Below are 23,319 nucleotides of genomic sequence, written 5' to 3'. Positions count from 1 at the left end.
TGTTTTGAAAAAGTCCAAAACCATCGAGACGAGCACACGCTTTTGAAAAAGAACTTTACAGATTTCGCAGTGGATGAATACAAAATAAGCCACTCTTGTCACGACAGATTTGAGTGACAAGAAGAGAGAGCAAACTTAAATGTCCTCAGTTTCCGGGCGTGCGCAAATGCAGCATGAGACGCTCACTTCCCGACGGAGATCAAAATATCCCTAGAAAGCACGCCAAAGGTTCCGCAGGCAGAAAGGTGGAATAATAGGAGGGGCAGGGGTGTCAATGGCATAGGCAGGTGCGGGGAGGTCATGCAAGCTGGGTGCATTTGATGCAATAGATGACGCAGCGAGTGTTGACTGGCGGAGCGTCGCTCGCTGCAACACCCACCCACGCAACAATAACAATAATAATCCTTTCCCTCTCCATTGTCGTCGGAAGGGGTGCAGGATGAGGGTGGACAGAGAGCGCCACAAACATGTTTTTCGGCGCAACCTTGGGAGGGAGTGTTGCGGAGGGGCTGAATGAGGGATGCAGCTGCGATGTGTCCTCTTGCGCCAGCGGACGGACGTCGCAACCCTTTCATCAGCCCGTGGGCATATTTTGAAGGGGAGGCGTGCGAAAAGGGGGGGGGTAGTCCATGCGAGGGGAATGCAGGTCAGCGGCCGCCGGATGTGCAGGGCACAGCTGTTCGCAACAACTATTGCGGGATGGTTGCGACGACGCTGCATATTCTGACGCAAACAGAGTCCCCATGATTGATTTGCCGCACTGAGGCTCGTCGCGGTAAAGAACGCTCTGTGTTCAGTTGGTCAGACTGGCGGGGAGCGCCGAGCGTTCTTCATTTGGATCTCTCCCAAAAACTCCATCTCCTAATTCGTGAGCATAATACTAAAAATAAACTAGACATCTTGAATTTAGGATTGTAGCAAGAGCACAATTGACCAAAGACCGCCTAAACTGCCTTAAAAACCTCAGGCGGTATTGCTTATTTCACCCGTTAAATCTGCATCATGAATACCCAACTGGACAAGAAAATTCTCGAAATTGATAGCGAATGCTTAAAGTTATTCAGTGTTCCATTATGAATATTCGTAAATAATATCCGGGATAAGCTGTAATAATTACCTACTTGAAGTTAAATGAAATTGATCATATCGCGTCCAGTTTAAGGTATTTCCACAGATCAATTTAAAAATTACATTCCATCTAGTCAAAATAGGGAATGTTTCATTCGGAGGACAAAGAGAAAACAATTGTGGGGCCGAGAGAATGAGATGAACGGAGATGGGTGAGTGGGTTGTTTTCTTCACTCTAAACGCGAAACCAAAGCCAGGAAAAATCTGGGAGTCTAAAAGGTCGGGACTCCGTTGATGGGTAAATAAGATGGAAAAGGGTTTCGGGGTCCTTCCCGGCGTAGGGTTGGAGAATAACAGCGGAGAGTGGGGGTGGGGGAAGGGTTGAGGGGTGGTTGTCGCCGAAAACGGGGGGAGGGAGTGACGCGAAAACACGCAGCTCGCAACCCAGAGGAGACGATGGCGGCAGCTGCATCCGCGCGCGAGGGGCGTTTCCCAGGGGATGCTGCAAGGAGCCATGGTCAAAACAAGTCCGAGGGAGGACGAGGGGTTCCCGGGGGGAACGAATGATGGTCGGGCGCGTATATAAAGGTTTGCGGAGCGGTAAAGAGGAAGCGCCAGGATGTCGGGTGGCGTCGGGACGCCCGATAAAAACAGGAGACGGCGGCGCGGCGGGCGAGAGAGAGAGTGGATATTGGGAGGGGCACTGACCTATACAATGGCGCCGGGAAAGGGTGCGAAGGGGTTCGCCCCGACGACACGAGGTGCCCGGCTCAATCATAAATTGTTCTCCAATCGAAGGATACTTAAGTAGCGCAAAATGTACTCTGGAGTGTAATTGGTAACCGTAAGAATGGCAATGAGAAATTACTCAATTGATTTAGTTTTTTTTTCATGCTCCAACGATCCCACTCAGACCTAATAAACATAACTTGATCTTAATGAACTCGATTTTCTGTAGTCGGTCATACATGCATACATACAAAAAATCCAATACAAAAATTGATAGAATAACTCCATTGAGTTTAAAAAATATATTGCGCTAAACACAGAGCATAAAGAGAAGATAATAAGCCCAGCGAACAAACGGAAAAAAATTGGGCTAAAGTCAACGAAAAATTCACAATTTTCGTGAGCGGGATAGAGTCAGGGTAAGCGAGTAAAATTTATCCACGATAGAAATGGAACAAATTTTGCAAAATTTAAGGACAACATTAATCATCACCCGCGTATCGACAATTATAGCGCACTCAAAAATGAAGAAGCCACAGGGAATCAAAAACTCATGAAAATTACTCGCCTCTCTTATTCACCAATTTCGTTTATAATGTTAGGGCGTGATTGAAATTAGCTCATGTCTTTCACCCTCTCTCAATCTCATGAGAGTTAACCATTACATGCTGAATCATATCGTGCTTGGAAATCATCAAGTCCAAATGATGTATGCCTACCACACTTACAACACCAGGTAAATTGGAGATATAAATTTGGTTACCAAAGATTGCAATTTATATGAAAAGAAATAAATAATTCTCATTGAAGAAAAATGTAGCACAAGGTTAGCAGATTTTTTTCGTATCGCTATCATTATAAACTAAGTTTGATTAATGAGAATAAACAAATGAATTGTTGAATTAGATACCCTGGAATAATCATAATCTCATCTATTAATAATCTTATCTCATATCTTTAAATAAGTAGCTAAATTGTAAGCTGCAACACCACATTCAACGAAGAGGCGACGCAAAGAATCATGTCGCGCAAGTAATTCGAAAAGGGGAAGCTCTCAAGCTTTCCAATTTGCCCGCGCCACTTTCCCCAAGAGTAGTGATAGTGGGCGTTTAAATGCCGTATCCAGACATCCCTTAAGCTGAGTGCAACGAGGGTGAGCCTCGAGTGAATGTGAGCGTTGCCGGCGGAGACGCAGAAGGATTGAAAGGGTTGCAAAGAGAGCGTTGGAGGAAAGCCCGTTGGAGAAATCCCCAGACAAGATTTCCTCGTGGCTTCCCTTTTTACCATTCGAGTGTAAAGGATTAGTTTCTCAGCGGGAAAGGAAGTTTACATAACGGACACGAGAATAGCGGCAGGAAATTGCAACGTATTTCGGTTAAGTAATGCCCTGGAGCAACAATTTCGACTTTAACACGGAATTATAGAAATATGTAAGTAAATAATTTCCTTTTATTTCCGTTGAAAATAAAAAGTCATCAGATTCAATATTCTGTTTTGAAAAATATTATTTATCTCACGTTGCTCTTTAGCTTCCAAGTTGATATTGATGTTAATGTAGGTTTGGTCTTCCTCTCCTGTGATAGAATTATGATATGAGCATCAAAGAGGACGCAGTCTCTCCTACGATCAAACAAACAACATTTAAATATGCCGAATCAACCAGATAACTCATTACCAGTCAACTATCAGTTAACGTAACGTTTGATTTAATTAGAATTCCCACATGTCCTAGCTGCAAAGGGATGCTTTCTTTCGTGCTCTTCGATGCTTCGCCTCAAAGCCCCCCTTCGTGTCACCCACAGCGGCTGCTCCCTTCATTACCTCTATCCACCCTCCCTCGTCGACCGAAATCCTTTCATAACATTTCAACATTCCCTTTAACTCCTTCCCCATCCTCACAATAGTATTTTCTTGCCACCACATATCATATTAACTAATTCGTTAAGACAAATTCACGCAATAAAAGTAAGTAGCTTCTACAAAAAATTGCTAGTAGGACGAAGAACTCAACAGAAATAGCGATCCTTACATACACACATACTCTTGTATGAGGAATCACCATGATGTAGGAGTAAATGTATTTCGCTTTCCAGAATATATATTTATCAAGACTACATGCTTTTTAATGTTTGAAGATGCCACAGCTTTATCATATGTATAGCCAGCTCGCGTCATTCATGACTTAAAAATTAGCAAGTAACGTATCAGCAACATTTCTCCGGAGAATGCAAAGGCAATTCGACCGATACTCCGCATTCGATTCTTCCATTGTTCTCACCTCTACGGTAGCGCAACCGACGCGCCACCTGTCAGGAGAGAATTGTGTTTGGAGAGATAGGGCTGGAGAGGGCGGGGGTTTTTCGAAGGTGAGCGGGGATGCCTTACGCAAAGGGTAGGGCGGCCCGCGCCGAGAGGGAAGAAGGGCTCCGTTGACAAAGGAGCAGTGGGCCACTCATGACATCCATTGGAGCTGTCTTTGTGGGAGCTACTCATGGCGGTAGTAAAATGGCAGCTGCCACCCTGACATCGCATGCAATATGTGGTGGTCACTGCAAATCTTAATCCCGATTTCCACCTCGCAATGTCGAGGTGGATCAACGGCAAAGGACGAAAATTGGAACTAGCAAAATCGACAGATATTTCTGACACGGGCCGCAGTTTCAGGGTCTTCCCAAGCGTAGCCATATTTACAAGCGTCAATTTATTCTGAATATTCTGGCAACATCGGGTCCCATTTGAACAAATCGGAAATAAGCACATCCATTTGACCAGAATTTAAAATTCAACTTTAAGTTTAACAAGGCATTAATGAAAGTTTACTTTTAAGAAGTCAAACATGATTAACAAACAATATTACGTGAACGTGCCTTCATGTGAAACCCCGTAAAATGCATATATACATACGTTTGAGAAAAATGTTATCGTAAAGACGGTGCAAAGTCAATAAATACCACGTGGAACTTGATTTTGTATTTGTAAAGTATAACTAATGACTTCAGACTAAACTGTGAGAAACCTTTCCATCATGGGAATTCCACGAAGAGTGACACTTTGTAAGTCTCATTGTACTGCGACCCGGGTTCCACGACTCATTTGAAAGCACTTGAAAATGGATTGGAATTCGATGGAATTGGAGGCGCACCTGTGGAGGAGGCTGCATACGTCCCCCGGTGTTGGCCCACCATGGTCACGTGAGGCCCGTGGTGCATGCAGTGGTGGTGGTGGTGGTGCATGCCGTGGTGGTGATGGTGGTGGGGGGCGAGGTGTGCCGCCTGCTGGTGGTGGTGCGCGTGCATGCCGTGGTGACCCACGGGCGGCGCCACCGGCCGCTGCGGCTGCCCGTACACGCCCCCGCCGACCGCCGGGTGCTGCTGGCTCAGGAGGTTGTGCAGCAGCGCCTTGCTCCCAGGGGAGTCCGCCGCGCCCACCTCGGTCACCACCACGCCACCACCGCCGCTGCCGCTGCCCCCCGCGGCTCCCGGCAGCTGGCCCATGCCGCCGCCGCCGCTGCCAGCCTCGGCCGTCGGCGAGAGCGCGGAGCCACTGGTCACGACGCCTTCGATGTGCCTCTGCTTGGAGAGGTGGTGCAGCTCCGTGGTATCCACTGCAACGGCCAGACAGACAGAGAGAGGGTAAATTAGAGGGAATCACACAACTACACTTATGAACAATGAATAGAAGCAGCCATATGGAAATAACCATTTTCAACTTGCCATAAAAATCTATTTTTAGTTAGTAATGCGCTTCGAGGATTTCACAGATGACCATTAAAGGTATCTGAAAAGAGAGAATTAAAGAATTTTTCGATTTCGATTAAAGCATTCCTCACCCATTCCTCAGTACTAATTGGCAAGGGGAGCTTTTCCCAAGCGCAAAAAAGATTGCAGATCATGGAAAATGTTACCGCTCAAATACTCGATTTCGAGTTTTCCACTCTGCTTTTTTTAGCATAATATGAATTTTCACTGAAGAAGCGAGTGAAACGACGGTGGTAGAGATATTAAAATGTTTGGCTGATAGAGGTATCTTCAACGTCACAGGGCCATCATAAGGGGGAAAAAGGTGACCCGTTGAACGAATATTAACCCTGACAACAATAATAATACGTTGGGGCGGAGAACACCTCAAAAGACTGAATGGCTGCCCCATGAAACCGTGAGATTGAATTATTGTAAAAGAAATCTTTCTAATGCTCCGTTCGTTTAGCAACTACGTTTGACATATGTATTCTTCTCGAAAATAATTAAGGAGACGCTCATCAGTTTCAAAGTTTACATGATCGATCACTGAGGATTAAAAAAACACCTCTTGTCTCACAACTTCAGCCTCTACCATGAAAACTGTATATAAATACAGTTCTGAAAACAGCGAATGATGACTATCGTTATAGTGAGGGGAGAGATAAAAAGGGAAAGAAATTTGCGGGCATGTGAGGAACGGAGAGGGTGATGCGTGTGCCTCCGCCTGCGTGCACCAATGGCGAGGGACACAGAGGGCGGAGAGCATTATTTGCAGACCTTCCTGTTCTCATCGGCTGTTCTCTCGCCGAATCTGCTTTCGCTGATAGCCGAGGAGGAAGTTGCGAGGAATGCAGGCGAGAATAGAACGGCTTCGAAATGGCCAAGAAAGAGAAGACGAGATAAGGAGCGAGCGAGTCTTTGTGGTCGTGTTTACAATCCACCTCCCTTGTGTCGCACTTTGCGAGAGGTCAAGGGCGGCGATATCTCGCGCAGTGCAATCGCGACGAAAGTGAGAGCCTCACCCCCACGACAAAGATGAAAGGGACAGTGATGATCATCCCCAGCAGAGGTCACGCCCCTTATCGCCTTTTTCGTCGCCCAGCCGGAGGTACAGGGGACTTTTCTCGGTCTAATCCGAGTGAGACCGCCTAAAAAAAACAATATAAATACAGGACATCAATTAGATAGCAGTACTCTTTATTTTATTTTGTTATACAGTGCTTGGCGCCATTCAGGATAAAATTAACTTCGCGAGAATTGTTGATTTTTTCCAATTTGAAGATAAGGTTGCAAAAAATTGTCCAAAATCACTACAGAGCCTATGCATTTGTCACGTGTTGTGATCAAATGATAGGGTGAAGATATTAATGCATAGTTCTATCGATATGATATCATTAATCTATCTCAAAATTGACATGTTAAGAAGCCTAGGTAATGATGTTTCCAAAATGCAAAATATCGACGCGTATGATATTTTGGTGGGTTAAAAAAATAATTTATTTGCTTACGAAAGAGTGCAATTACGAGAAACTACGAGATAAAAATATCCAAAAAAGTTATGATCGCCAGTAAAATGAGCTTTCTCTCTCGATCCTTCCCTCGTTCTTTATCTTGAAATGACATTCCCGTCGAATGAGCGATGGATTCTAATCATCGCAGCAGAATCTTGAATGAATTCAACACTACCCAAGCGACATCAGTTCAGATGCCTTCATTCGCCCTCAATGGCGGTGAATGAATAGAGAAATTATAGCCTCCTAACTTGTGAAACGATTCATTGCTCGAATTTCAAGGCTATCCATTTATCCAGTCGTATCCTATCTTATGAAAAGTGAGAAAACAAGTGAACTCGGAGAGTCCGACTGGGTTATCAAGATGCAGCGAAATTTCAGCAGAAAATAACACGGGGCAGGACGAAGTGACTGCGAGGAAAACAGCAGGGTGGGGAAGCAATGCGTTCTGGGAAAAAGCGCCGACGCTGCCTCGTCACCACTGCTGACCCCCTTCGCTTCATTCAGGGAGAAAGGTTGTCAATGTGCTGGAGTGTCCGCGTGGGGTGCGAAGAAGGGGGACTTGGGTTTACGCCACCTTGTCGCTGAGGCCTGTCTTGTCAGCTATGGGCGGTGATTTTTCGGTGGCAGTCGCGGTATCCGGTCGAAGGAGGCTCGCTCTCTGTCTCTCGCTCAGAGCCAAACTCCCCCACGTGGAAGATTCGCGCAACTCTTTCACGTTCCGCTACCCACTGACCCCACCATCCAACAACGATCAGCATACTTCGTTTCATACCAACTCTACACGTTAACTTTATAGGTCGTGGCTCTTTCTCAAATCACAGTTACGCAGCGTTCACTGCAACTCGGATAGTTTGGAATACAAGTCGTGACTTTAAACGTTATGGGCTGGAACAAAATATTTTTCCGCGTTTTTACCTTAATTAATTAATAGAATTTCCAGGGTGGTCCCTCATTGTAAAAAAGAATTACTCTCATCATTCAGTAGAAGACATTTATCAGTCATTTTTTATTATTCTATTATTCACTAGGAGACGTCTGCACATGTGAAACAGCAACAGTAAAACTGTAATGGATTAATGCAGGAGCAGTTTTAAAAGTATGGCAAAAACGAAAAAAGGAAGCCCTCGAACAAAATACATGGAACAGGTAAAGAAGGACGTGTAAGAGAAGAAATACGTAGGTGTGAAAAGATTAGCTGATGGGAGGATTGAGTGGAGAGCTGCGTCAAACCAATCTTAGTATTATTGACCGGTGATTAGCTTTAAACTGGAAACGGAAAACTAAAACAACGACAACGGAAAATGAAATGACGTAAAATGCGGGTTATTTGGGAACGAGTGGGTAAGTTAAGAATAGAATCTACGAAAAAGGGAAAGGGTAGATGAGTGCTTGAGGAATAGAAAATGTTGTGGTAGATTGCTATTAAGATGACGTCCGGTCACTGGCAAGATACCAGGGAGAAAATCAAGGAGTGGGAAAGAAAGGTAGGAAAAAAAGATCGCTTATTTTGAGTGTTGAATGGACAGATCGAAAAGAATAGAAGGCCGAAGCAAAGAGATGGGAAAGATGAATACAGACATGTCTCGCGGACAATGTTTTGCCAGGTTCCAGTTCGCCAGATAGCTCGCGTCACGGTCATTTCGCATCGCAATCGTCTCAATACTACCCCATGCGAGGGCAGCATACGAAACGAAACAGCGAGTGTTATGTGTGCGTCGGAGGATGGTCTTAGGAACGCGTGTGAAGGTGAACTCAAAGAAAAAGGTAAAAGAGATGGAATTGTTTCGACACAATGCAAGGGAAATTCGACGGCAGACAGGAGGCATTCGCTGCCCATTTTGAAGAGAAATATTTCGAGAACGATGTTACATTCGGCGCTGCTTGATCTGAGATTAATTTCTGTCTTGAAATTTTTGTGTATCCACATTTATCTATTTCAGTTGATGCCCTTAAAGACATAACAACTGAAATGCATAAAAGTAGCTGAAGAGACGGGAGGAGGAGGAAAAGGTGAGGTAGAGAAAGATGAAGTTAAGCGACGTTAGCGGTGGATGGGTGGCTGGCATAGATACAGTTTTTGGAGAGGGAGAGGACAGCGCACCCCAAGATGCCACGGGGGTCGGATTTTCTTTCCAATGAGCGAAGTGAAGAGCAAGAAGGGGTTGTTCGAGGGCACACAATGATCGGGGCATTTGTGTCGAGGGAAGAGAGAGGGAGAGAGAGAGCTGGAGGAAGAAAAGCGACAAAGCATGGATCTGTCACAATGACAGCGTTCGTTGGCGACACCTCCAAAATCGCACCTCCGCCATTGACGCACTTCCCCTCACACAGCACGCCCCCTTCCACAGTTGCAGGTTTTTGGGAAGTAGAGAAGAAATAAATGATAGCCCCCTTCGAAGCTCAGAACATAATAAAAATGTTTCCGAGTAAATTATAGTGTATATGGACAGCGGTGCCATATCATGGAAGAAAAGAGAGGCTTATACTCCCATGGAGCAGTATCCCATGGACGTGAGCGTGCGACACGTACGCAAAATAGAGAAACTAGCTCGCTTTCAGCTGAGAGTGGGCCGTCTCTTTCCCGCTGTCGACGCGAAAATCACTCGAAATGCCCGTGATTACCAATATCCTCGCAATAACAGCCGTAGTATAAATAATCGTCACTTTCCGGTCTAGTAAAAGAGGCCCCATCCTAAGGCAACCCGCAACCCCTTTCTGTCGTCAGTGTCAGCACATAGAGATGCACAAGGGGATTTTGCAGGAGAAGCCACTCTTCAAGGCGACCTCATCGCATATAATGGGGCCCACCTTGACCGCAACCGACGACCGTCAAAGGACGCTAATGACCACGCTAGTCGAGGTTCCACGACTGGAAGATTGCAATTGTACGTAGGTGGATTCACGCTACCGTAAAGCCTTTGCATAATGGATTCAAGGCATGATTGAAGACTTCCTTCTTTTCATTCGGGGCGACACAATGAAAGGATTTTCACATACTTAACAACAGTCGGGTGAATGATGGCGTCATAGCCTCGAGGTCGATTCACTCCTGTGCTGTACGATTAACATAACATCTCCAATATATGTACAATGAGGATTACCGCGCCAGCGACAGCGATAACTACCGCTGAGTAAATTTGAAACAACGAATATATTCATTGATTATAAAACCGAAGATTTATTGATACGACGGAAAATACAAATTATGAACAATTATTTTGGAATTCAATCAATGAATGACTAAGTATAGTAAAAGGGCCGTATGTCCAATAAAAAGAGGGCCAAAGACAAGCCATTCCCAGTAATTCGATTGTAACACAAATAGTAGCAAAATATTCGTACACATTCTACCGCAATGGCTAAGATGCAATTAAAAATGGCTAAATTATCAAGAGCTCTCGTATGACAATGAAAATCAATATCAACGCACGACCTTGGGAGCAGAAACATATTTGTAGCTCAAGTTGTTTCCAGCAGCTTTCGTTACCGCTTTGATGAGCTTCATTTCTGGGGAGACTTCGTTTTTTGAAACCACCTTGTGCAACAGTTGCCATGCTTCTAAAAATGCTGAGGTCAAAATATTAACTCAGGAATATAGAATAAAATATCCTGGCATGAGTCGGTCTCAAGAGGAATCGAATGCGAAACACAAGCGAATCAAAAAATTCATTCATTAAAAAAATGCTTTTCAAAAGCCAAGAGCAAATCATCTCATTCCACACTGACGCGGAGCAATGGCTGCCATCGGAGTGAGTCGATGACGAGAAGTCTCCACGAGGGCAAGAAGAGAAAAGTCCGCGCGACGTATTTCCTCTTGGCAGTCGTAATTTTTCTGCGAGCCGCACGTGGAGCCGATGCTCGTTTTGTTTCGGAAGGCATTTGCCCGATACGAAGTCCGCGCCCGAACACTCTCCTCCCTCGGCACTGCCACCCCATGGCGATTAATAAAACATACTGATAAAAGGCCTCCCTCCTTGGCTCGTCTCGGAGGTTTCAAGGCCAGCAGCCTCCCGGCCATAGCACCCAGCAGCAAATAGCCGCAGATTTGCGAGGGAGAGGACGATGCGAGGGATTGGAGGGAAGGTCAGAGTGAGAGGCGGAGGCGAGGAGAGAGGAAAATGAGAGAAAGGCGAGCGGAAAGCGAAAGTAAAGCAACGGAGAGAGGGACGCATCACGCTCTGCGATTGCAAACAGTTAGTCCGTTGCCCACAAGAGGGTACTGGCGACGGGGCTAAACTCGGCGAGCCTATGGGCGGGAGAGTGGTCAGTATTCAAATTTGTAAGCGCTTACGATAGCAAAAACGGCTCCAAGATAGATGCGATAAGTATCCGGACGCAAATAAGATTGCCGAACTTTAGATTTCAAGAGGTAGGAACATAAATCTAGCAGAGAAGGGGGAGTAGGTATGGAAATGGTTTGCAGAAGGTAAGTACTTCTTTGAACAGTATATGTTTTCGTCTCATGTAGCTTTGACAGTAAAAGCGCTGATTGAATAATGAAAATACATTTACATTAATCAGAAGCGATCATTTATCCATGGCAGGAATAACACATCAGATTATGGAAACCCGAAGTAGCTCACTGTATACAGGATATTAAGAAAGTTACGTTCCATAAACGGTAACTTTCTAGACCAATCTTCCTCAGAAACAAAAGCGATACAATCTCGGAGAAACGTACAAGGCCGGTTGCTCTCAGAGTGCCAAGCACGAGAGAACTAGGACGAAAAGAAACTTCAAATGAACACACTGCGCTTCCATGCGGACACAAGACGTCAAAAAGTAGAGCGCAGAAGATAACAAGCAGCGAGAAAAAATCGGGATATAATCCACAAAATACCGTGAGAAAGTGAGAGGGAACTAGAAGCATTTAGCAACGATGAGTACAATTCTCATTTCATACCAATACGAATATTGATCCCTTGAATCACAGGAAATATGAATCGTTTCTTTTGATTAGTTTTTGCACAGAAGTTCGTCGCCTCCATAAGACTTCACATACCTCCACCTAAAGCCTAATCGATAACTCGGGAAAACAATCGCACCGCGGATAGCTCCCATTTTGAAAGATATAAGATCGTTCGAAATTTGGCTAGTACAATGACACACACTCTGGCTGTACCTCTCCAAGCCCATGCAACAATGAGGACGGAAAGTAAGGGTTTTTGAGAGGAAATGGAAGTTGATTTGGGATGACCTTGAAACAAGTAGAATGACGAAAGAAGAGAAGGCTGCGGGTTTTGGACTGGCCGGAGGAGGAGGAAATCAAGACACGTGTAGTTGTAGAGAGATGAAAGTGAAATATAGATGAGTGGTTTCAAAAAGAAGTCGGGAGCGAAGGAGGAAAAGGAAGCTGTCTGAGGAATGCAAAAGGCGAGAGTGGGAGAAACAGGTGCGCTCTGAGGTGGGGGGGGGGGGGAGAAATGAGAGAAAAGAGGAGAGAGAGAGAGAGAGAAGCGATGAGAAGGAAGCAGAATGAGTGCGGAGGGGGAGGGGGGGGGGTTTCAAAAGTAGACACCGTGATCTTCTTTCATTTCCTCTGTGTGTGTGTGTGATGGAGCGAGGGGGGGAATGGGGAAACCCGGTGCGGCGACTCCCTCGAGGACTCTTGAAGGTCGCGAGGGAATCCATGTCAACGGATGTGTTTTCGCGGGTGAGGACCCAAATAATTGGGCAGCCATTTATCGTAAAATAACAGGGACACCTGGGAGGTAAGCCGTGGCGAGCTTAAAAGCAGAAACATTTTTCTCGATTTTGGAGATGAATAAGCAGATCAATGCATGGAACTACCACAAATAATGGACTTAAAAATCTACAATGCCCAAAATTAGCGAATAAGAATCAAGTTCTATGGAGTAAAATTATCTTTTTGGCTGAATTGAGAAACTTAGATAGAGGTACACACATAAAATTTGAATAGTGAATAATAAAAAGTATAACATTTACTGACAAAACGGTAGTGATTCATCAGAACAGCGATCCTCCAATCAAATGCAAGTACAAATTATAATACTTTTATCCCAATTACCAGACATAATTTCCTTAAGAAATTAATTAATCGCATAAAAATTGGCAAATAACTCAAAAATAAGAAAGATGCCCAGGATGATTGTTGGATGTCACATTAAGGTATGTGGAAAAGAAATCGCGCGGGTACATTTGAGGAGGTTCACGGCCAGTTTAAAAAGGGGAGGGGGAAAGGGAGGATTCGGAGGAGACGGTCGTGAGAGGGGACTGGGCGGAAGTATGTGTTCGGGGAAGGAGTGTGAATGGAAAAAAGGAGACGCTGCGCAGGAGAGTAATTTTCCATGAAAGATAAAGCTTCGCCGGAATGCAGATATCCCTTCAAAATCCTCCAGGAATATTCGTTGCAAAGGTCACGACCAAAGAATGAATGAGCGAGCTGAAAGTAATTTGGTGGGTACTACCTCAAGATGATAACCAAATCCGGGCCCCATTTACATTTAGTTGGGAGTCAAAGCGAGAGACTTGAAATATAGGTAGTTAAAAATTTCAGTAAGGTGCCAACATTAGGTATTTTGTTTAGGAAAAGAGAGGGAAATCATGCAATGGAATTTCCTATTCTCCATTGATATCCAACCTGAAACGAGGCAAATGGTTTCCGGTCGCAAACTCTTTCCCTTTCTTTCCAATTTTACTCCCTCACGGGGAGGAGAAGCGGGAGAAGAGGCCGCAAACGCAGATCGATCACGGAGTCCGTGACTCCCAGGGGCGGTGCAAGCAATTTCGGGGACGTACGGGCGACGGCGAATTCGAGGAAGCAGCACCCGTCTCCTCACCTTCCCACGCCCAACAACCATCGCGCCATTTCATTTTTCCTGCGATCTCAACGGAATTTGCCATCGCGAGATCTTCCTCAACGTAAGAGCATCTCCGAAATAACCGATAGAAATTTTCGGATAAATACAATTCCTAAGGATTTGAGAGTAGAAAGCCCTACTGTCAAATCGACCGTTGATAGCGTTGATTTAAGCGAGCAAATTTCGAAATTATGATGACGTAGTCATTAATTTTGTTTCCCAGTGATCTTCGATGAAATCGATTCTCCGCTTCGGGGAAGGTGAGGAGGGGTGGCTGCAGGAATATTGGTCGAGATATCTTCCCTGCTGCGTCGCTCTGTTGCCGTCCACCAGAGGGACACATCGAGGAAGAGAAGCGTGGGCCGAAACGCGAATAGAGGAAGGGGTTGGGGGATTGGCAGCCGACCCCGCGAACGCCCTTGAAAGTAATAAAAAAAAGCCCGTGGAATAAGAAAAGACTGCGTCCCAGGAAGTCGAAACACACCCCGCTGCCCCCTCACCTGTCCCAAGAAAAGAGGGGCCATCAGTTCATCATTCCCTGGCTCCAACAAAAAAACGCAACCCTTTGACGCACAGTCCCTCCTCTTGGATTATTACCTTTATTCTTTCCACGCGAAATCCGCTCATTCCCTTGGGCCTCTTGGCGCACTTGGCAGGGCGATGGGCAAATTTGTCCATGCCGAGAAAGTGGTATCGAAAGAAAAGACTTCGGGGAGATTATTTTTCCTTCGCGTTGGAGAAAGAGAACAGTTTCTCTCTTCCCCCGGAAGTAAACGAACGAAATAAAACAATTGATGACGAAGGAGAAGAGAATGGACAAAGGCGCTCGCGATTACCTTGTATTTCTCTTTCAAGATACCTATCGAGTGAAATTGAGTGAGACCAATATCTGATTTTAGCCCATGCACAATACATTTAAGAGAGTCTTCTTGAAGAAGACCTACGTTGAGAAGCGGATACTATTTGCACAACAAAAAATTGGCTGAGGAGAATGTAGTGAGAAATGCAATTGATAAAATTTAATTTATTCTCATACTTAGAGCGTTTTAGAATAGCTGCCACCATGCGGAAGTTGGCGCGTGCTAATGAAACAGTTGACTACTCCATACGCATTCGAATTCGGGAGGAATCCTCTCCCCGTCCAGAGTGTTATCATGGCTTCTTGCTCCTTCTGTGTCCGATGATTGGAGCCTCACTTCCGCCGCCAAAACGGACTCCTCACCCATTCCTGCCCTCATACAGCGCCTCTGACGTCACGCACGGCTAATTACATTCCTCGGCTCCTAGAAATACGCTCCGAGTATCCCTTTTCTCTCCCCTCTCCTCGTCAGTTAGCCTTCACAGCATCTCGGCACGGCAGCAGCACCCTTCCGTCGCGGAGGTGAATTCCCTCTCCACTCCCCTCAGCGTTTTTTTTCATCCGCTGAAAATAGGGCCTCGCCCTTGCTCCTTATTTTTAAAGCGAGGATGACAGGTTGGGGAAGAATTGCTCCTCCCTCATTTTCCGCCTCAAATTCTCTTTTCGTATTTCCATCTCTCGATCTCGCCCTTTGCCAAAGCAACTCTCGTTTCTCATTGGTGCGGCGCTGATAATGTAAATTCGCGTCGTAAACCAATAACGTTTCTAATTATTTTAAATTCGATAATAATGCGACCAAAAAAAACTATCTCTCGACACCAGAAAAGAGAACAAATTGAAGGTAGACTTCAATACGATAAACTCAAATAACAAGCTTAGTTGAGTTTCTTCGGGCTGAAATAATTTTCAATTCAACGAAGACCACGCACACGTTCGAGGCGTTGAACAAGCTCTTAAGAAAAAACAAACGAAATGAAACCGATACTCTGGGCACATCAATTCCGGGGAGGTGTAGCGAAAGGGCGGTCCATGCTCAATTCGCAGCCAACCGGAAGAGGATTCGCAAGACGGCGAACGACTGAGACTACCAAATCGCTTCGTCGTCCTTCGCGAATGTCCCTTCCCCCCCCCCCCCCGCTCTCCTCGCCCCTTTCCCTTTTCAACATTCCGCTCCCACTCCTTCGCTCGACCTTGACTGGAACCGGAAATCTGCCACGGCTAACCCACGATCGCTGCTATTCGAGGTGCGCTCTCTTCTGCCGATTTGGCGACTACACATTTTATGATGGAATGAGATTGATATCTTTTCTCCCGCTGTAGATATAAAAGACGGCGAAAATCGCTCCCATCGATAGGTACAATTCGTTCGAAATTGAATTCTCCACATAATGGGCGTAACTCTGGCGGATTCAGCGACGGAATATTTGAATACTCGTTGAAGGATGGGACAGAAAAAAATTACTCTTGACTTATGCTCCGCAATTTCGCTCAGCTCATCTTGTGCTAGGACCTCTTGATGTAAAGATGATTCTATAGTTGACGTAGCAGCGCAAGATATCCGATGGAACTAAGAGGCATACCTTTACATTTATAAATTCCAATCACTTTCACTCGACTCAAATAGATATATGTATTTTCTTTTCTAACGTTGATTAGAAGCACAACATATCGTAGCTCACCCCTGCGTCCATGCATTTAATGTATTTTTTGAAATTATGCCTTCTATATCCGCATCTGAAAAGTAAAGCGCGACGATTGAAGATGTCTCCAATTCATATCACAAACTAATTGGTTTATTTACTGAGAGGGGAGCACATCTGTAACTGCTCGGGTATTAGTATTCCCCCTGTGCGAGAGACAGCCAGCCTCCTCCGATCGCGAGGAGCGGCCTCCCCCTGCCACCCTCCGTGCCATCGGCAATCGCTTACACTGCGCTCACTTGTTTCCACCCCATCGCCCCCACCACAGAAGCATTTGCTCCGGGCACACCAATTCCGGGGAGGTGTAGCGAAAGGGCGGTCCATGTTCAATTCGCAGCCAACCGGAAGAGGATTCGCAAGACGGCGAACGACTGAACAACATATGTTTGCTCACATCACTCTCATGGATGGATTCATTACGAAATTGCAAAAATAAAAATTTACCAAATAACAAATATCCAAAAAAATATCGACGCACAAATTGCATGCCTCCGAGCATAGATACGAATTAATAAATAATAAAAAGGCAAGGAAATTAATTAATTGCATAATTAATTTCCTTGATCAATGCTGCATTACTTTGTGTTAAATATTTACCTTTGAAACGCATATTAAATGAGTTTATCACGGTTGTAACGAAATAATTACGCGTTTGTGAGGGTGATGGAGCGAAGCACCTACACCGGCAATTTGGGAAAAAATCATTTCATTGCAGCCAAACTTTTGTTGACAGTAATACACACACATTTTCTATATATTCAGTAGTCATGAAAAGTCGCTCGCGGCTATCGTAGGTAGCAAGGGCAAGAGCCGGAGAACCGTTGCACACTTTTTCTCTCCGTCAGCGCATCGCGACGATGAAGGCGAGACGAGCATTCGTAAGTCCCGCATCCTCCTCCCTTCCTCTCCCTTCCTTATGCGCGCATAATAACCAATCATTAAAATTCCCCGCGCGGACATACCGACCCTCAAGCACCTCCGAGCGTGTCTCAGCCCTCAGCACGCATAACTTCTCGTTCAAGTTTTCCATATTTCATCGTCGCTCCTTTGATAGATTCCTCCGCTTCCCTTCCCTTGCGAGCACGGGGAAGAGCGCACTTAGAAAAGACTCGAATGAGTTCATTTTCGGTCCATCCATTCGCGCACTAGTTGTAATCAAAATGAGTAAACACCAAAGAATGTCCAAATTTTCCAGAAGAAGGTGTTTATTAAGCAAGCAATGCCAAGGAAACAGTGTTGATCAGTGGTAAAGAAACACGACGTTCACTCCGAATTTCAGAGAGGATAAAAAGGAGGACGGCAGTGGGTGCGATGCAAAACTCATCACATTTTTGAAAAACAATTTACTTTATTCATTAGTTTAGCGCTTGAGTGAAAGTAGGGATGAAGGAGCCCCGTGATAAATGAACATGACCTGCAATGCCTACCATCAAGCGCACGAAATGCAGTGAGGGTTATATCTTCCCAGCTACTTCACTAACGTCTCAGAGAAGCAGCCCACCCTCGAAGACCATACGAGCTGGATGACAAATGTCGTGGGGACACCACAACAGTGTGCCCGAGAAAATACCAAACAGCATGCGCCAAGGCAGACGAGAGCCCCTCCGCCCCCAAGGAGCGCTGCACGGCCAGGAAGAGCGCCCGTCTCAACCTCATTCTCACTCTGCCGTCGCGACTGCCTCCATCCCCATCCCCATATATTTCCTCTCATTGTGAAGTTTTCCTATTGTGTGCGGCAATGAACCCCGCTCACCCCTCCAAGAGATGACTACCTCGTCAAAATCCTCTTCAGTATCTACAATTTTAAAATATTTATCGATGGTTTTAGTGCCAGATACTGAACACTAACTGTGAGCAGATGTATGCAAGAGGAGAAGCCAATATTTATAGATTACTTTCGAGTTCAATTTCAATAAAGCTAATTCCAATCCAATGAATGGGCGAGCCTAAAATAAATCTCGTAGGTTTCCACCATTGTTACACAATTACTTTCATAGCTAACTTATAATATTATATGCATAATGGGTTCCAAAAGACTTGAAGTAATATTTCTTAAATTAAATACATTAAAACGTATTTCTGGTGCAAGGTATTTTGAAGATATTGGAGTCGAACTTAGCTCAAACACTAATATTAAAACGGTAGATTTTTTTTCCATTTTGGAATTTTAAATAAATTAGAGTTAACTTGTCGTTTTTTTCCAAGAGTATGGAGCAAGAAAGTTCCCTGCATAAAATGAAGAACTCGCTTCCATTTAAAGTAAAACAGTAAAATTATTATACTGGCAATAATTATGATGAAGTGATACATTTCTTGAGGTGCAACACGGATGCTATGAGCGAGGAGGGGTCGTAATCGCATTCGCTTGGGCAGGGGCGGCAGAGAGAGAAGGCGGGAGAAAGGATGAGGGGCCGGAAGGGAAAGTCTGAGCGAAGGGGGGGGGGGGGGGGCAGCGTGCGACGTTGCAACGTGTACGCACGGCCAGCGCCGACTCTCTCGCGTTCTCCTTGACCCAGATATGGAGGGAGGGGGGGGGGGGGGGAGGGAAACGGGTGCAGAGGGAAAAAAGAAACCCAAGGGTGTGGATGGGGTAAGAGGGGCGGGTGCAATGCGATGCTGAAATTAGGGGGTCTTGCGTGGGAGGCAATCCTCATTGATGCAACCGTCGACGGCGTCCAACGTAAGTCGCCGTTGGTCTCACTCCTCACAAACACGCCTCCCTCCTCCTCCCCTCCAATCCCACACGAACCTTTCCTAGAAACAGAAAATATCGCACACCCTTTGATCGACTTGCAGATTTCCTCATCAAAGGGAGACAAATATTGGACCCACCAGCCAAGGCGCTTGTTTCTGCTACCGTAATGCAGGTTTGAACAAATTTACGATGTGTACACGAGGAAATGGTGACTTCCCAATGTATGGACGAGTATCTAGATCATTCCATCATTCGTCAATCAGGAATATTAAGATACTCTAACACGTCCCACTCTCCCTTTTGGACCAACTCTCAACAACCATTTGATTGTTAAGTAAACATCTCTGGCATCTGGCATCGCCCTCTGGCATCAATCAAAAAATACCACTATGAATTAGGTCGTTTTTGGAAATAATTTCTTTTAAATTAATAAAATTGTTAGCATTGAATTCTTTAAATAGGAATTAAGGGTAAAGTAAATTCCTTTTAATACGGATAAGAATGGACGTTCGAGTATATTCTTCTCGTTTTACACATCTTAAATAAAAGCATTCAGAATTACGAGCCTAAAATATTAAAGGTAATGCAAAAAATAAAAATTATACTATTCAATTTAAAACAATTTCCACTCTTCCTCATAGACATGATCGTGCGATATTATGCGAACATGAACATGGCGAGCATTCGGACCCCTTTCGACTTCCTCGACGTTTTTTTTCATCATAGACAAGAACTTCACAACAAGAGAGTCCTTGTGCGAAATTGTTCTTCACAACAACAACTTCACAACAACATTGCACAAAAATTCGTCAAGAGAGTCCTATTTATTCATTAAAATTCCAATGAAACAAGTATATTTGTTTAATTTTCAACAACCTTGAGATAGGTGTCACTTCGATGGCATTAGCTGACATGCAGAACGTAATTAAAGGGTGTACTTGAAAACTAACTTAAATAAACCTTCTTTCGTTTCCCTTTGGCTAAAAAGAAAAAATAGTTTTCACGACAGTCATAACCTATTCATAATTGGAAAGAATCCCGCGGCTAGGAGAAATGATTCCGAAGAGAAATCATTCCTTCTTCGAGAACCGCTCGGGAACCAACGGGGAAATCAATTTCAATTGCGAAATGAAGTGACCGCCTTTCCTGTCGAAGAGCTCGTAAGGGAATGAGAGAAAACGCGCGCATGACACAGGTACACGCGGCCGGATGGCAATTGCGGCAAATTACACTCAACATGATAAGATGCACTCGAAAATAAGGACAACAGCGATTGCACACGCCAGTGATTCTCCACCAGAGCGGCACGTCCAAGATTACAACGACACCCACCACCAACTAATTATTACTCGTCACAACTAACTTAATTGCAGAAACACAATCAATGCAATTTCTATCGCAAGGAAATGCCTCCCTAAATCTTAATGCTCGAGAAAGGAAATTTTATTTTTTTTACCCATTCCTCCACACTCATTCTTAATGTGAAAACAGGATGATGATAACATTGACAAAAAGTTGTAAAAATTATATTTTGATGAGGTCTGTAATTGTTGCGGACTAATTTCTCAGGATGTGAGATATATTTCATGTGGAACTACAAGGGGATTGTGCTCGCCGTTCACTCAAATGTTTTGCCTCCTCTCATTAATCCATCACTTCCGAGCTCTACCTTCCCCAGACTGAGCGCAAGACGACCGTTTCTTTCCACGCTGAGAAAATGCAGTTCATTGTCAGTGCGACTAGAGGTGTAAGGTGCACATGATGCGCAAGGCAGGCGGCGATAGTTCCGTCATCTTTTGAATCGCTCGGCGCAGTGCGAGGGAGGTGGAGGGGGCGGAGGAGGAGGGGAGGGGAGGGGTGGCAGCGAGGGAGGGGAAGTAAGCGGACCTAAACTAGGTCACAACATTTGTAATCGCTGAGAGCTTTCTTAGCGATCGCGTCCTTTGTATTATTCCTCATAATAGGGGGCGGCGCGCTCACAAATAAAATGGTCTATCTCTCGCTCGGCCTGTCTCCCCTTCCGCCCCTCGCCCACGAGTAATTTCTATAAAACCACCAAGCGCCGTTTTTTCGAGGAAAAGGAGAGAACTAGTTGGATTAGGTAAGAGATAAATTCCACAGAAAAGCCACAGAAAAAGGTATCCATTTGTATTCGCATCCAAATTCAATATAAAACGCAATTGGAGCTGTAAAATTGGAATGGAACGTTATTTTGTAAATATCGATGAAAAATAATCAAGGGATAAAGGCGATAAGCTACTCTGGAGTAATGTGTTTGGTATATCATAGTGAACGCAACTTAAAATTCATTTTCTCCACAATACTGGTCAAACCTGAAGCTCATTCATCAAGTGTAATCAAAAAATATCTTCGAAAAGACTGTTTGCACTTCGGCTATAAGTAAGAGACACAAATATTGCATAAAAACAAAAATTTGTTAATTACGCTGGCTCACAAATTATATCTAAAAACTCGCAAAGATATTAAATTAACCCGAGGGAACAGATCGCGCGAAGTGGCATGGGAAGTAGAAGAGGAACATGAAAAAAATCCTAAAAATAGACGTAAAAATTACAGAAGTCGTCGTAGAGGAAAGGAATCATGAGACGAACTGTAGGATTTGTGGAACTAAAGTCGACAGAAATCATAAAAAAAAACACAAGGAATAAGTGTCCTGCTTCTTCTCCTCTCATGCTGTTGCATTCGCCCTCTCACCTCCCCTTCCCACACACCCCTCTACAATCCACCTTCCCCCTCCCCTTTTTCGCACCCACCCCCGTGATACCCCCACCCGTCGCTCTCCCAATTCACGTTCACGTGCAAATAGTCCCCCCCCCTCTCGCCGAATTATGCAACCCACTCGCGCGCAGTCGGCCCCGAAAGAATGCGTTATCTCCCCCACCCCACCCCACCACTCACCTTTTGCCCCCCCCCCCCACCCCCAACCCTACCCCCCATGGAGGAGCACTGCCCTTATATGGACACCCTCGTGGTGCGCAATGGCTTACCTCACCACCCCATCCCACCGCTTCGAGCCCGCCGACAATTTAGGGCAGGCAAACGGTGGGCGGGTATGAGAGGCGGCGGATCGCAAAAGCGACACATGTCGAGAGTGAATGAATCAATGTGGGACGGAATACTACCGTAAAGAAATCCACCTAGTATCCATATACTGGCAGATTACATCTTCACGCTTTACAAGAGCATTCAAAATAATTCATGATGCAAGATCGGATATTCGTTTTACACACAGCACAATGGATTTTAATAAGTTCGTTGGCTTCGTAAGAGGTATATATAACCATAAATTCAATGACATAGCAGCATATTGAATAGTTATTCTTCTGGCTAAGGAAGGTCACCATAAACCTACATGAGTGCCTAAAAAGATACCTATCACGAATAAGTACAGTAGTTTTGGCATTATTAAGTGAGTATATTTACTCTTGGATTATATTAATTAAAAGAAAGTTATAGTAATTACAAAAATTTGCTCAAATACACTAATCGCAAGCTACATTAAAAATTCTTCTCCAAGCCCGAAAGAGCAATAAACGAAATTAGCCTCACCCATCTGATTTGACGTGTTCCAGAAATCTTAACGTTAAAAAAACACAAGCAGCAAAAAGCTAGTCTCTAATGAAACTCCACGAATGTATCTATCTGTACGAGCTGCAGCCCCAAACAAACACAATGAGTCCCGTCAACACAAGCCCGCCGGAGCCAAGCATGGAATCAAAAAACACGTCACTTCTCTCTCTCTCTCGGCGTGCGCCTCGTGCGAGGAATGGGAAAAAGTGGTGAGGAGGAGGGGGTTCAGGGAGGAAGCCCTCTGTTTATTTCTCATCGCTTCTCCGAGCGGCCACCCGCAGCAGTAGCGGCAGACGAGGCGAGTTCCGGCGTGACTAAAATAGCGTGAAAGGTGATCAATGCACGCTTGCCGACCTGAGGAAGAGGACCTGCCTACCCAAATTAGCCGTACCGCGGCAGGTAATCACCAAAAATTCTTCCTTTTTATAACGATTCTCGATGTCTTTGAGCCAGCAAGGCAAAAGTATCAACTCCCGCCCCCCTCCAATCCCCCGAAGATAAGGCCGCCTGCGATCCTGTTGGCATTACATATGAGCATCGGCTGGTTGTGTGTACATTTGTTTATACCACCCCCTTCAACCCTAAATCACACAATTTGTCCC

At 45.0% G+C, this 23,319-nt stretch overlaps 1 protein-coding gene across 1 annotated transcript in view; it reads right to left on the bottom strand.

The window, feature by feature from the left end:
- The window catches only part of LOC124155125 (ecdysone-induced protein 74EF-like), a 124,436-nt gene that overhangs the window by 44,386 nt on the left and 56,731 nt on the right, over window positions 1-23,319 (bottom strand). The window contains exon 2 of the mRNA XM_046528858.1: window positions 4,940-5,401. Within this exon, the coding sequence (XP_046384814.1) occupies window positions 4,940-5,401 (462 nt within the window). The remainder of the gene's footprint in view (window positions 1-4,939; window positions 5,402-23,319) is intronic.

The sequence above is a fragment of the Ischnura elegans genome, chromosome 1, assembly GCF_921293095.1.
Source record: "Ischnura elegans chromosome 1, ioIscEleg1.1, whole genome shotgun sequence".
NCBI classification, from domain to species: domain Eukaryota; kingdom Metazoa; phylum Arthropoda; class Insecta; order Odonata; family Coenagrionidae; genus Ischnura; species Ischnura elegans.
The sequence above is the reverse complement of the archived record's forward strand: the minus strand, read 5'-3'. Positions and strand labels throughout refer to the sequence as shown.